We start from the raw sequence: 16,159 nt of genomic DNA, 5'->3' as shown, positions 1-16,159 counted from the left end.
AGACAGAGAGCTAGCTTGAGCTTTTGAGATCTGAAAGCCCACCCCCTAGTGACACACTTCTTCCAACAAAGCCACACCTCCTCCAGCAAGGCCACACCTCCTAATAGTGCCACTTGCTATGGACCAGGTATTCAAACACATAATTGTCCTTGAGGAATTGAAGCAATGAAAAGTGCCCTGTAGGGTAAGAAAGAATTTCAGTAATTGCTTTTATTCTTTTGTGCTAGTTGCTATTGTTATTTGTTGGTTTCATTTTCTATTTCCATTGTTTCTGTTCTAAAGAATAGGCAGCACTATGTGGATATTACAAGCTGTTACATAAAAAGTAAACCAGTCCCAGTGTGATCCCCTTACAACAGTCTCTTTGAGGAAAAAAAAATCATTTTGCCATTGTCATGCTTTCATGTTTTTTCTTAATCTAATTTCCAGTCACATGAAATATAAGGAATTGTAACAAGATAAAGAAAAATGTATCCCTAAGTCATTTAAGAGCTATTTATCAATCAAATGGAAGAAGAGTTCACCTCCCAGAGAATTACAGAGAAGAGTTCAAGGAGGCAGATGCAAGGATGTTCTAATAGAAATACAAGTACTCGTAATCTCATAAGCACAGTGGGGCTTTAGACTGTAGTCTGGTACTAAGATACATGCTTCCTGGGAGAGGTACCCATGAATGTAGCCTGAAACAAAGTCAGGACTCTTAGAATCACCATCTAGCATGGCATAGGGTACACATTCCAGACCCTGTGTGCATTCCACCCCAGCCTTAAGGTTAATCTCAGTTAGAGTGGAACTGGGTCTTAAACATGCCTACATCATTATAGTCCTTTGGGTTGACTGTCATGTGACCTCAGAAGATTTCATACTAAAAAGGTGGATACTTAAAGGTCTGCCAGAGAGAGAGGACAAGTACAGAGATTTTTAACTTGGATTTGTCACAGATGGTAGATGAGATACAATTTGGGCAGATGACATAAGACATGGGCTACTGAGACCATCTGCAAAAGGATTTTTAACCAAAATAGTCATCTTTATTGGAAATTTTTACATGTGTAAATTGTGTTTCACACCGACATTAAGAGAGTTAATTGCTCTGTCCACTTTTAGCCTAACTGCAAAGTTATGGGAAACAGAAACTAACAGGCAAGCCCAACACCCTAGGGTACAGCCTGTGCTGTGTTGGGAACCCAGAACTCAGCCTGGTAGATGCATCAAAAAATAAAAGACACTACAGAAAACATGATCCAAAAGCCAGAAACCTTCAGTTACTGGCTGTTCCTGAACCAACTGACCTTACCCAGGGCTTTGTGCCTTTGAGGTAGTTTGCATGTTAGAAGGAATTCCTATCTAGTAGATTGATTCATTTAATTCTTAAAGGCCTTATTATATCAAAATCACCTCATCCAAAATATATTACTCGGACAATTCTGAAAATTCTGTTTCTTCTTTTCACACCAAATATGACAAGTCAGTAATTTTAAACCCTTTTCAGAAAAATAAGTATGTCACATCTCTCATTTGCACTGAAAAATAAAAGGAGGTTTGGGGCCACAGGTTTGAGCCCCTTTAGACAACATAGAAAACAAAAAGCAAGGGTTGGGGAGATGACTCCATTGATAAGGTGATTACTATACAAGCATGCATAGCCGAGCGCAGATCCCTAGCACCCAAAGAAAAGCTGAACACAGCAGGGGCACACATTCCCAGCTAAGCAGAACAGAAACAGGCAGATGTGGGGGCTCACTGGCCAGCCAGTTTAGCCAATAGGTGAACTTCGGGTTTAATGAGAAGCCCTACTTGAAAAAAAATGTGGAGAGCAAGAGAGGAAAACACTGTGTTGACTTCAGTCTTTCACACGCAAATGCATTAGTGTGGGCATCGACCATGCGTGCATATGACACACACACACACACACACACACACACACACACACACACACGCACATGCACACGCACATGCACACGTGCGCAAGAAAGCAAAGCCTTTTCCTTGCTTCAACTTAGAATGTCCAGAATATAATAATGGCCAGGCTGAGTTGGGAGACTTGGATTAGTGGGAATAGAAAGCTTCAAAAGTATGTCCAGTAAATACCTAGCAGGCTCAACATCACTGCCTTCCTGAGGGATGCTTTTAAAGAGTCAAAGTATTTTCCTGAGCCATTTTCTGGTTAACTCATTAGCCTGAATTGGTTTTCTGACCTTAACACCTGCTGTAACCAGCAGGGGCTTGAATGGGGCAGAACTAAAGAGGCATATATTTCAATAAGCAGGAAAAACTGAGACAAAGATTTTGTGCAAAGCTGGGCAGGAGACTCTGGGCAAGAAAAGGGCAAGAGGGACTTCATAAAGGGCGCAAAATAAAAACTGAGTAAAATTTCTCTGTCAGGCCATTCTAGATCCTCTCAATCTGTTTCTCAATAACTATTAAACTGAAAAATTGATGATAGATGATAGATGGATAGATGATAGATAGATAGATAGATAGATAGATAGATAGATAGATAGATAGATAGATAGATAGATGGATGGATGGATGGATGGATGGATGGATGGATGGATGGATGGATAGATAGATAGATAGATAGATAGATAGATAGATAGATAGATAGATAGATAGATGGTGGATGGATAGATAGATACATGATAGATAGATAGATAGATAGATAGATAGACAGACAGATAACAATAAATCTCCATGAGTCAAGCAAAAGTGCCAAAGACCACTCCCTCCTCAGTTTCCCCCTCTTATCTTCTTTGTCATAGCTGGTAAGGTCCAAGCAACCAAAGCCCCTATGATGCTCAGTTTGAAGCAATGATGGAGAACATGGTACTGGATCTGCACAATGCAGTTCCAAGGGAGGTCATGTAGTTGCCCTCAGCAAGACACTTAGAAACAGCAAGCACTGAGCAATGATGTAGTCTAGTATCCTCAATGGTGTCTGAAAGCCTGTCTTGAAGATATGCTGCATAAAACACAAAGTTAAAACTGTAAAGTTACAGCTCAGAAACAGGATTTTAATGATGGGAAGGGAAAGTAACTACTACTTTGAATGATTCGGACTTATCCTAACTTCCAGTAAACCTCAGATGATTTATCCTGCCAGAAGAAAAACAGCCACAAGATTTCTAAACTGAGAACCCCCTTCTCCCACATCATAACACAGATATACGTTATAGGTGACTTCTCTCTCTTTAAAAATGCTGTTAAAATGTTTGTAGCTCTCCAGGATTACATGTAGAGCCAAGGTTATGAATATGTATAAATATGCAGATGCTCTATTGAATGTTCCTTATCTCATTTGTATTTCTGAAGATGTATAAGATAACCTTTGTGTCTTTCAAAAACATCTTCCTACACCTCAGGGAGCAAATTACCTCTATTTTCATTTCCTTTAAAGTTAGATCATTTTATAATTAAGAATGTATTGAAGCAGATTCTCTCACATGTAAACTACTCCCTGGGGAGTAATTTATGCAAAGAGAGCCTCTGACTTAATATCATACAAGCCAAAAACTATTCAATGGCTACCTGGGATTATTTTAGTCATTTTTATAGTAACTATAAATATCCCACTGTTTGAAATGTTACTGTTAAACTGAAATCCATAGTATAAATAAATCATAGTGTGATTCATTGAATTATTTTTAAAATATCTTTTATAAAGATACAATAATACATCAAATTGTGCTTCTTTTCCAAAATCATTAGAAAAAAAATCAGTTAATGGGTATAGTGATGGTGATGATGTTGATGATGTTGATGATGATGATGATGCAATGACATTCTTCAGAAAATACCCATTTTATTCTCTCAGTTCTATGAAGTTTGTTGATGAATACTGTATTCATAAGTGACAAAACATAGATTTTGAGATTTTATCTTATCTGTGGCCCTAATGAATAGATTAAGGAGGTCAAATAATAATAAAGCCAAACTTCATATTTCCCCATCCCAAAATCCTGAAATCATTTCAGTCATACTGGCATCCCCAGTTTCCTTTCTTCAATGCTTTATCTTACAAAAAGAGAGAGAGAATTCAAATTTCTGTAACATTTAATTTTTAAGACAACCTGTTATCCTAAGGCTAAGTATTATATTTATGTAAAGTAATAACAAAAGATGGTAATGCTTTACATTTATTTCTTTTGTATATCTGAAAGTAGAAAACTATAGCAGTGTATGCAAGTGTCAACTTTATATACAAAGCATTTTGAAGGATATTTTGCATAATTATCTTAAATTGGGAAAGGAAATAGCAGATCTTTCTAGTGTGAATAATTTTAACAACTCTTTAGAGTACTATTAAACACAGGAATTCTTGCATTCTAAATAACCTACATGATGACAAAATCATCCTTCCAAGACATTATACATTCAGGTGCCTGTGAGATGCCACCTAAAAGTGCATGTGTCCCAGTCCCACAGCACACCATACTCCAAAAATGTCCCCGTTTCTGTTCCAGGTCCAAATCTAGCTCTCACACATGCTAGACAAGGCTCAACCACCCAACTACATCCTCAGCCCCAGGATCACCATTTCAGTCAGTCCTGCACTATCTTATTTCCAATTCTTCACCAACTTCCACTTTCCTTCTTTCAGCATTTAATCTCACTTCTGCCTCTGAACCATTTTCAAACTTGCTTCTTCACCTCCTTTTGTCCTACAGACAATACTTCTACAGGCAGACTTCTACACTGCCATTGCCTAAGTCTCAGGTCAGGAATAACTTTCATTGGTCTTCTGGTTTTCTCTGGTTAGCCTGCTAAGCTCTGAGGCCCTCCCTTCACATCTCATGTAGGGATTGGTTTGGAGGGTTGAATGTAGGAATCTGCTCACACTGTGCAAGCACTCTAACATGGAGCTACAACCAGCCTGTTTTCACCATTTATTCACTCTTCATTTTGTCCATTCCTTGTGGCAAATGGGATCAGGTGAAAACTCCCCTGCCCAACTCTAGTGGCTCCAAAGTCTGGTGTCACACTTCTGTGTAGCCATATGACCCAAATTTCCCTTAGAGCCAATTGCTCTTTGTGATAGCTAGACACAGTCATACAAGACCTCTGACCTGTTTTCATTCAATGCCCCTTTCCTTTCTCTTCAGCCTAACCAAATTCCACACAGTCTGTACAATGAGCTGTCTTCCTGATTAGAGCTGCAGTGATGTGGAGTAGTTGCAGTGTTGCAGGTCCAGGGATAATTACTTTACCTTATGCTTGCTTTAGTCCCCTGGATAGCCATTCTTTTCCCACCACTGTGTCAGAACTAACATCCTATGACTAATAGATGAAACTCTTTTGGAATCTATTAATTTAGCAGATCACTAGCTTCCATCAAACCAGAAGCACAGAATGGCATCAGTCAACATCTGAGACCTATAGAAAAGCTTCCCCTATCTTGCTGTGACCACCCCTCTGATGTACTCATCAATATATTCCAAATTTGTCCTGATTTACAACTTCCTTTGTTCTGTAAAACTCTAAAAATTTATGAAACTCTTTACACATTTCAACATAGAGTTTGGGATAACCTATATCTATGACCTCGGTCATAGTCACTCAAATATGCCCCAAAATAAACTATCTCTTATACCCTTTTCTAAAAATGAAACTTTATTCCCAGTGAAATTAAGTGCATGTTAACTTCCCATATAACTTTTTTTCTGACTTTTTCATTATTAACTTTTTATTAATGAGATTATCAAATCATTACTATATCTTCTCCTGAGTCATGTCTCCATGTCCTTACAGACATTTAAAGCATGCTCAGTTAATGTTTAGTCATTAAAGTTATTTTCTCAGAGATGACCAGTCCATCCAGCCACACAATTCATACAGTCACCATATACCAACACTCCAGTCTTGCTTTATTTATCACTTAAAATATTATCAAGATAAGGGTATGTAAAAACTCCTAATGACTTCCTATTTCAAATGTAAAATAAGAAATATAAAGGCATGAATTCACAGGATTTTTCTGTCATGTTAATTTTTTTTTTAAGCTGAGGATCGAATCCAGGGCCTTGTGCTTGCTAGGCAAGTGCTCTACCACTGAGCTAAATCCCAACCCCTCTGTCATGTTATTTTAAGGAAGACAGGTTTTAAAAGGAAAAAGCAGTGAAAGCAGGAGAAAACATCTGGTCTCTAAACATGCATGTGCAAGGGTGTGAACACACACACATACATACACACACACACACACACACACACACACACACACGTGTATGCATGAGTGCGTGTGTGTGTGTGTGTGTGTGTGTGTGTGTGTGTGTGTTAAATTCAATTGGAAAAGGTAAAGTGTGATAAATAGATGTCTTTTCCTAACAGCCGTTCTCAACATGTGGATCGTAACCCCTTTGGGGTTGAACAACCCTTTCACAGGGATCCCCTAAGGCTACTGGAAAAACCTAGATATTTATATTATGATTCATAACAGTGGCAAAATTATAATTATGAAGTAGCAATAAAAATAATTTTATGGTTGGTGGGGGTCACCGTAACATTAGGAACTGTATTAAAAGTTGAAAACCACTGCCTGAGAAGAAGACTAGGGAAGGCCATTCAATTAGTAATGTTGACCCCAGAATATCGTTCTCACCCAGCATCCTCTAACTGTTAGCATCTAACACAAACATCTTGGCAAGAACAGGTAAGTGTGAACATAGAAACAAGAAAAATAAAAGAAGGCAATTATGGGCATTCAAATTTTTTGTTGTTTAGTATGTTTGTTTGTTTTTTACTTTTTCAGCACAAATTGAAGTGATACCATGCAAAATTTGTGGCGATAAATCCTCCGGGATCCACTACGGAGTCATCACATGTGAAGGCTGCAAGGTAGGGGCTTCCATATTGCGGTGGTATGTAAAGACTTTAAAGAAGACACATTGAGGGATGTTTGTGCCTGCTGCTGACAGTAGCGGAGGAGATACCTCATAGGTTAAGAACACTAATTGCTTTTCCAGAGGACCCAAGTTCACCACCCAGCACCCACATAGTGGTTCACAATCATCTGTAACTCCAGGCCAATGGTATCTGATGCTCTCTTCTGACCTACTTGGGCACTGCACACACATGGTACACAGACATACATGCAGACAAAATGCTCATACACTCAAAGTATCAAAATAGTAATAAAATTTAAAAAACACTGGAAGCATTGGATGTTACAAGTGGCCTCTAGATCAGTCAAAAGTCATCCTTGCCCAAATCTTAATTTTTCAATGAGTTCAATGAAGTATAAACAAGATCTTCTTTGACATATGCCACTGATATAGATATGGAAAAGAAACTGGTCAAGAGCACAGGTTGCTTCACATTCTGTCCAGTATTCCCTTGGAGAGACTCCATCAACCCAATGGCAAACTCATTCCTGTGAGTAAGGTGTTTGGAAAATAGAGGGCTAAGGGAATAGCAGCTACCACAGACCTAACCTGAGATAATCAAATTTGAAAATTAAGAGGAAGGTTTTTAAAGTAATCTGAAAGAAAAGAGGAGTGAGAATAGCAGGGGTATTCAAAACAGTTGTACAGTGAGTTTTCAAGGGATGGGCAGAACCAGAACAAAACTCAAATGCCATATGCAAGGGGATTGGTAGATGTTGGCAATGCCATTGGCAATATGCAGGCAAGGTGAAGCACTTATTTGAGTGGCATAGTAATAGACTCTAGGATTCAATCATAATCTTAAGAGATTTTAAATGTAAACAGGATAAAATAGATTATAACTGCCAAAATAGCACTAGTCTTTGAAAACTGATGGTGCCTTCACAAGTCCAAAAAAACGACATACTTTGGATTGGAAAAGTAGAGAATAAAATAAAAAGAAATGAGTGAAAATAATATGATAGAAGAAAAATCAGCATAGTGGAATAGTCTGGAATGGAGATGATCAGTTATATCCTCAGGCAAAGCTGATGAGATAGCCCTTTATTATATTCCTCTACAAAGCTAGAATTAAGAATTATGTATCATCCACTATCATGACACTTTTTATTCCATCAATAAGAAACAATAAAGCAAATAAGAAGTTGGCTGCTTCTTAGACCTGCCATAAGTAAGTTATTTTCTCTGGGTAGGCGGACAAATACTTTTTGTCATAAACATTAGTAAGTTTGTAATGAGAAATCTTTCTGGTGAAGGCATTTCTTCAGGCTTTTTCTGCAGGTTTAAGAGCCCTAGTTTAGTTTACAACATATCCACTGAAGTTGTTCATATATGAATGCTGCATGCTCATTATTTCATCATGTAAGGCATTTGGAAAATGTTGGACTTCAAACTGAAGAGATATATTCATTTTAAGAAGCAGCTTTAACCACAAGCTCTTAAATATTGGATAAACACAGCCCAACATGTCAACAGCAGCAACAGTGGTTGAGCTCCCATCATCTTTTCAATCCACTGTCAAAGAAATTATGCAGTCACTAGGATGCATATTCTGAGGGTTTGTCAAACTAGCTACACATCACATGACTTTTATTTATTTCATGAAAAACCCCACATGTATAAATATGCTACAAGTTTCTCCAATGGAAATCCCATTCAAAATCAGACATCAATGTCAGCACATTCAGCTATCAACCTCTTTGAGTTTTTATAATAATGCTCTGGAGTCAACATACACAACCATTTGAAAACATCAACTGAGCTCACAAACTTATTCAGTTCCTACTCATTCATTAAAATATGATGATACAGAATCTATTTTTCATGCCAAAAATCTCACTTGCAATAATGAGCAACAGATAAGCAAGAAATGACTCATAATTAATGTCAAATTGGCTGTAAATTAGGGCTTGTGGCTGTGACTTCAGAATGGCTTCCCTGCCAATTCTTTTACTAAGTGGCACTCCAGTATCCAAAGATAAAATCCATGCAAATCTTCCTTAAGATGTAAATTCCAAAGCATCTCTAATCAGCACCAGGACACTGTGGTGATGCTTCCTCCCAGCTTTCTTGGTAGATAAAAGAGGCATTTCAGCCCCTGGGGACTGTTTCCAGCATCCAGTAAAACTGAAACCATGGAGCCCTGTTGTGCAATCCACTAGTGTAGTGAACAAACACTACACAAGAAGATGTAGAGGTGAAAGTAGTCCTTCCTGAGTGGATCTGTGCTTAAACCACAAGATCTACTGGGAATCTCTCTCCAGGGCATCATTGGCCAGACAGCCACTCTAAGGTTCCTTTTGGTCAGCAAAGCCTCTTCATCATACCAAACTAGACATACTGAAATCCAAGGCAAAACCACCATCAACAGTATCATTCCTTTCTTTAAAGTGTTAAGAATCTTCACACTGATATTGATTTTTAACTCTTTATTGAAATATCCCCCTTTCCGAATTGCCATTGTTTTTATTGAACCGTAAATTTCATATCCAAGTTGATCTTCTTGCATGCTTTACTTTAGCCAGCCCTGCTCGATTCTCCTGGGGACACCCAGGTGTTTGAAAGAACTTAGGGGCTCTATTTTGGGCCTCTTGGAGGTTTTTCACTTCCAAAAGACAAAGCTGAGAGCTATCTTTCCTTGTGTTTCTTTGTAATATTTCTATTTAGACCATCATTTTGCTGGTGGCACTTTTCACTTTCATTGGTCTGCTGTAGGCATTTTGAGAGCAAACAATGATTGGGGAAACTGGTTATCTGGGGGAATGAACAGAGAATGGTAGCTTCTATGTCTCTGGGGAAAAATGCTTATCTTCCTTATTGTGTTTTCTTTATAAGGAAACTAAGGGAGGTTGGTATCCAAAGAATTAAAAAATAAAAATAAACCCAGTTACACATTTCAAGGGGCAGTGTGCAGTCAGTTGTAGTTCTTTTCCACCAGAAAAAATCCAAACCTACCTAAAATAAGAACTCTTATATCCCATAACTGAAAAGCAGGCATTTGTTTATTGCCTGCTTTATATCGAAGAAGTCATATTTAGTATTTCTTGGACTCAGAATGTGATTTATAAGATGCACCATGGGCTTCAGAAACAACTTTCTGCCCAATGTGATGATGCATAATCCCAGCACTAGGAAGGCAGAGGCAGGGAGATCTCTGTGAGTTCAAAGCCGACCTGGTCTATAAATCCAGTTCTAGGGCAGCCAGAAATACCAGAGTTGCATGGTGAGGCTTTGGCTCAAAAAAAAAAAAAAATTAACACTTTCTGGATGATTTGATTTTTTTTTCAGATTTGGAAAAATACATTTTAGAATGTGGGGGGAAATGAGCTGATGCTGAGCCCACACTCCTTGATGCTGTGCCTCCTACCAAAACACACACCCTTAGTTCAAACCCAGGCTCATGTCTCCATCAGACTTTGTCCTCCTTGGTTTAATAGTGACATGTCTCCTTGGTGTTCCTTCCCTGTTGTTCCTTTGGGGCAAAAATTTTTTCTTTTCAAAGAAATTCTTTCAGTAAATATTGATTGAATGAATGAATGAACAATTGAAGAAAGACACTGTCATGTGTCCATAAATATGCACATATATTCTGCTCAGAAGCACCTATAAGCTCTCTGAGAAGCAGCTGAAAACTTTTGAAAGGTTAAACTCAGCTATACTTGGTGTGGAAAGTCTATCAGTGTATATGCTAATGTTGCCCTTTCTCTGAGTCTCCTGCCCTCACTTTCTCTCACCCTCTCTAGGGATTCTTCAGGAGGAGCCAGCAGAACAATGCCTCTTACTCCTGCCCAAGGCAGAGAAACTGTTTGATTGACAGAACCAACAGGAACCGTTGCCAGCACTGCCGGCTGCAGAAGTGTCTTGCCCTAGGAATGTCGAGAGATGGTAAGCTTCTGCCTTCCTGGCTCTTAGTGGTTTCAAATGGACATTCGGCTAGAGGCTATTCAAGCCACTGAAAGAGTTTTAACTGTGGGAATTGGGGATATGAAGAAAAGGCAACCAGAGTGCTGGTCGTGAATTAAGAAGTAAAGCAGAAACATATCAAATGTAGAATTGCCTGAGAAATAAGAAGAAAAAGGAAGGTGGAGAGGAATGGGGGTGGGGGAGATGCAGAGCAGCGAACACTATCTAGGTTAAGTGAAGACTAGATAGGAAATGACTAGCTGGCCACATTTTCTGGGAAAGAGGACTTTTCTGGGATGTGAGATTTTCAGGGCTAAAGTCAGAAAGCCTTAGGTGAGGAGAAGTCATTCATCCACCAGAGCTATCTGATGTACACAGTTACTTAGTGTATGGAGATACCAGGAGCAGAACCCACCTTCATGGAGAATGAAGCAGCTCACCGGCTGTTCGTAAACCCCCAGTGAGAGACCTAGACTGTTCTGATCCATGATGAAGAGTGCAAATGCATTCAGGGATCCTGTATATCCAGTCAGACTATGGAGTGTGTGTGCATTTCCTCAATTGCTTAGATTCATGATACAAAATGAAAAATTCAAGCATGGTCAATCAAGAATTTTACCTCTTTTTGTTTTTCATTCTTAGTCATTCATGCACATTCTTATACTATGAATGTTGGCCGCAGCTTTCTTGTTGCCCTATAGTGTGTTATAAATGACCTTGTATCCTGAACAAATCCCACTAACATCAGGGCTGATGGGGGATTTATCTGTTCCAATAAGTGATGGTAGCATATAGTACTCAATAATCCTAAAGTTCTGCAGCTATGGTTTTTCACCTTGTCGAATCAGGACATGAGAATGAGCAATGCAATATCTCCTACCACTTTTCAATTATCCTTCCCATTTACTGACTCAGAAAATGCTGGCAAAGTGTTTTAGCAGTAGTATGGGAGCCAGGGTAAGATCTCACATCTCCCTCAATGATACACTTTGGCACATGCATTTGCTGTCTCCCACTTATGTCTGGCTCTCACTTCACCACATCTGGTCACTGGAACATCATGGCTGCTGGTAAACTTACTATTCACATTGGCTTCCCATCCTTTGAATAGGCACCACATATCTTGCATCTTTTCCTTCTTAGTGTATATTCTTTGTTTGTTTGTTATTTGGTTGGTTGGATGCTTATTGAAATAGAGTCCAAGTCTATTGTCCAGGCTGGCTTCAAACTCACTGTGTAGACAAGGTTGGTCTTCCTGCCTCATCCTCCCAAGTGCTGGGATAATAGGCATGTGTCCCCATACCTGGTTTCTGCTTTTTTGTTAACTAGGCTTTACAAATCAATCCTCAGTAGAACTATTTGTAGAGAAATGTTTGACATCAATATGAAGATATTGGACCACACATCCCCCAAAAATAAGAAGCCTAAATTTACCATGCAAAAATCTGGAAGGTGAAATATTAATTTAATTTATAATATTTAAGTATCTAAAGTATGTTCCCATAAATGTCATACCCCTATGAAACACCAGTAATGCCCTGTGTACAGACAAGCTTCACAGAAATGTTTTGTATCCAGAACTGGGTCATGCGACACATATCACTAAATGATTTAAATTTCAATTAAAAGTCAACATACAGGCCTTTAGTCACACTTCTTTGTTGACAGTGCTCAATAGTCAGTGACATACTGCCATAGTAGAAGCTACATTCTACATCTAAAGTTTGTCTCAGGACTGGATGACATGAGAGAGAGTTTGAATTGAGTACATTGAATCAGACTTTTACTACAAAGTTTAGATCCCCAAAGGTGATGGCTCATCTCCAATGCTGAAAGAGTTAAACTGGAGCACGTTTAACTAGTGGGAAGCAGGTAGAAACCCAGAGACTTGGAGACAGTAAGACACAACAATTTCCAAATGACCCCAGAGTCACAGGTGATGGTTACACAGCTGGAGTCTGTTCGGTTCTCATGCAGCAGGAAGGAGAACTTTGATGGAGCAATGACTTTAATTTCTAGTCACCCTGAGAACTTCTGTTCTACATAGGATCCCATACTGTGAACAAAAGTGATGTGATTTCTGACCCTCCTACATAGAAGTATTGAATTGAAATGAGGGTCAAGCATGTATTGGGTATTGATGCTGTCATCCTGAGTATTTATAAATCATGTGCAACGTATACAGAATCATGCTGGTTTTCTTAAGACATGGCAATTTAACAAGAAACTGTCTCTATACTGAAGCGAATGTCATTAGCAGAATAAATCAGGTTTGAGAGAGGCAAATGGTTAAAATATATGCTGTGCTTACCCATGAGGGGTAAAAAGAAGCATGCAAGTACTTGAAAATATAACAGTAGCTGGCCTTTGTTAAAGTGGGGCTTTGAATACATCGCGGTGTCTGTACGTAATAGCCAGGAAATATTTCTATGTCAGAGAAGTTCAGTAGGTGTATTTTCTTAGTGTACGGTACAGTTTGCCCCGGAGCATATCACCAGCTTTATTGCAGGAGAGGACATAAAACTGAAACACTTTTCTGAAATAAATGGAAAACTTGTCCTGGAGTAGCTTTGTAGTCATTGTCTATAAAGTCTTTGAATTAAGACAAAGCCTGAGAATTCCAAACTCCAGTCGCTTTAAGTTGCCTCTTTCTAGATATTCCAATTGCTCTGTCACCTGACAAGTCAGCCTCGTACAAAAGATGTACATTTTTCTGTCCAATTGTCAGATGATTACAGCAGAGCCCTTGGCAACATACTTTTCCAACATCATTAGCTCTAATTATTAGGACTATAGTTAACAGCACATGGAGGCATGCTTTGGCTGCAGGTCTGTCTGTGACCCTGCTGACAGTGGATGGCCTTGCTTGGATGATAGAAGAGAGAAGCCTTAATCAGCTTTGCATATCCTATTGTTCAACAATCTAGTTCAGGCATGTCCTTGCCATGGTGAGGTGCCCAATCAAACAGGCCCTTTTCAGGTCTCTGCTTACAACAGATTTGTCAATAACCCATTGACCTAGGCAGGTCCTGTGACTAGGAGTCCGGGGTTGGGCAGCACACCTGCACAGAATGAAAGGGAATTGGGAATAGACATAGAGAACTTGAAAGGATGCAGGTAAAAGGAATTGGGGTCATTAATACAATCACTCTGCCTCAAAACACATAGAAATCTAAATTGAGGGTTAAATGCTAAGTATTTTTAGATGGCAGTTCTGATCCCATGGAAAAAACTGGCTAACTCTTGATTTTTAATTCCTATGATTTAAACCTGTAAATGTACACTATTCTATAAAGTTACTATAAAACTGTAATCTTATACAATAGACTAAGTTCTTGTATTGAGAAGACTATAGTTGTCCTCAGAGCCATCTGAGCTGACACAGATGCAAAGGTTGGCAATAGGGTAGAAGAACACCATGTTCTTGGGATGCAGTCCTCCTGAGTCAATGTTTAATATTAATTTAGTTTCCCTTATAAAAATGGCATTTTCTGGAGGCAGTGGTGGCACACACCTTTAATCCCAGCACTCAGGAGGCAGAGCCAGGTGGATCTCTGTGAGTTCGAGGCCAGCCTGATCTACAGAGTGAGATCAGTACAGGCACCAAAACTACACAGAGAAACCCTGTCTCAGATAGATAGATAGATAGATAGATAGATAGATAGATAGATAGATAGATAGATGATAGATAAATAAATAAAAAGTGGCATTTTTCTCTAGAGAACAATATGTAAATTATTTGTCATGACGTAATATAAAAGTACAAGGAAAAGTTTCCCAAACCATTCTGTAGCATTCTGCCCATGGTCAAGCAGAAATACCACTACACTCCAAAAACAAATTCTGAAAAGCAGAGTCTAATAACAGCTGTGTCTACACAGCAAATTAAACACAATCCAATGATCTAAACCACTTCGAGACCCAGTAAAAGCAACAACTGAGAGGGGAAAAGAGAGTTTGCTAGTAGTTAATTAGATTGTTTCTCTTCATTGAGAAAAACTATGGGATAATTACCACTTCGTCTTCCTACTTAGGCAGCATTGAAAAGCCAGGGGACAGGAATTTCCTTTTAGAAAGATTAAGGAGTAAAAAGAATAAGGAAGAGATTGTGGGTGTTAAGGTCCAGCCAGTCACAGCCTCAATCTGGCAAGCAAGAAGGGAGAAAACACACCACTATACCTAGGAGTATCTGAAGACTCCTGTCAGCCTACACATCTTGTTAATCACACATCACATTTCTCAGTAATCAGGGCTGGGAAGTGGGGTCTCCATTTTGAACAATCCACACTAAGATAAGATTGGGCAGCATCAGTCCCAATGCAGGGGGGAAGATGAATTTGGATGACTACTGTAGGCAGTGAATGGCAGCATCTTCACAATTGCAGGCCTCCTCTGTGGACCCTCTGAGCTAGAGAGACTGTGAGCACTTCCTGTGTGGCAGTTTTTAGGAAAAAACTCCAACCCTAACAACTGAATCTTGATCTGTTTCTACACTCATCTGCCTCCTTTCTACACCCTCTGAGGTCCTGACATCAACAAACCATGGGGAAACTGGCACCACCACCAAAGAAAAGAAATCATAAACTCAGATGAGCATAGTCCCCATCATTAGCATGAGGCGCAAAATGCAAATGACTTGAACGAGGCAGCCCAGCACCCAACATGACCACGTGCTAAAAGAGAGGTGGGAGAGAGGTTGACAGCTTGTGAAAAAGAAGTCTCCATTCCTAACAGTGCCAAAGGCTGTGCTCCACAAGTCAGGAAGCCTCTTTATATTATTCCCAGACACTCATGAAGCCTCTCCCTCGGTTTCCCTCAAAATGCCTGAGGATTTGGCTGCAAGAAATGGGAAAAATAAACCTTAGAGCTGGGGATGATAGGCAAAGTTGCTCCTGCTGGTCCAGTGCATGCAAATGCTACCATCCAAAGGTTCTGATTATTTGCTCCAAAATCCAAAATGGTGGCAACTGGTGAAGTTTTCACATCCCTTAATCCTTGTTCTTAATAATAAAATTACCCAAACTGAAACAATATGGTTTTTTCCCCCCCAAGGAACTGGCAATCTTAATGATAGAGAAGAAAGTCAGTATTGATTGTGGCTGCCATTTTAATAGCAGGAAACCTTTGCTAGTCTCGCGAGGGTTGTTGCTTTGGTTTCCACATGCTATGCACAAACAGAGAGAGAGAAAGAAATGAATACGTCTTCCAATTTCTTGGCAGTGACAAATAATACACATTTTTACATTTCTTCCTAGCTTACAGTTGCTATTTGGATATTGAATGTCACCAAAATATATTCATATATATTAAGGATGGCTCTATTGAGAGGTTGTAGGCCCCACTTTTACAGGGTGGGGCCTAGAGGGAGGCCTTAAGTC

The 16,159-nt window shown here is 39.3% G+C and overlaps 1 protein-coding gene across 3 annotated transcripts in view; it reads left to right on the top strand.

Annotated features, from left to right (window-relative positions):
- Window positions 1-16,159, top strand: part of Rorb (RAR related orphan receptor B) — a 181,835-nt gene that overhangs the window by 124,863 nt on the left and 40,813 nt on the right. For all 3 annotated transcript variants that reach the window (XM_036207214.1, XM_036207232.1, XM_036207224.1), the window contains 2 exons: window positions 6,746-6,831; window positions 10,622-10,763. In XM_036207214.1, the coding sequence (XP_036063107.1) occupies window positions 6,746-6,831; window positions 10,622-10,763 (228 nt within the window). The remainder of the gene's footprint in view (window positions 1-6,745; window positions 6,832-10,621; window positions 10,764-16,159) is intronic.

This window comes from Onychomys torridus, chromosome 1, assembly GCF_903995425.1.
Source record: "Onychomys torridus chromosome 1, mOncTor1.1, whole genome shotgun sequence".
NCBI lineage: Eukaryota > Metazoa > Chordata > Mammalia > Rodentia > Cricetidae > Onychomys > Onychomys torridus.
Note: the sequence above shows the minus strand (reverse complement) of the source record. Positions and strands in the feature narration are given on the sequence as shown.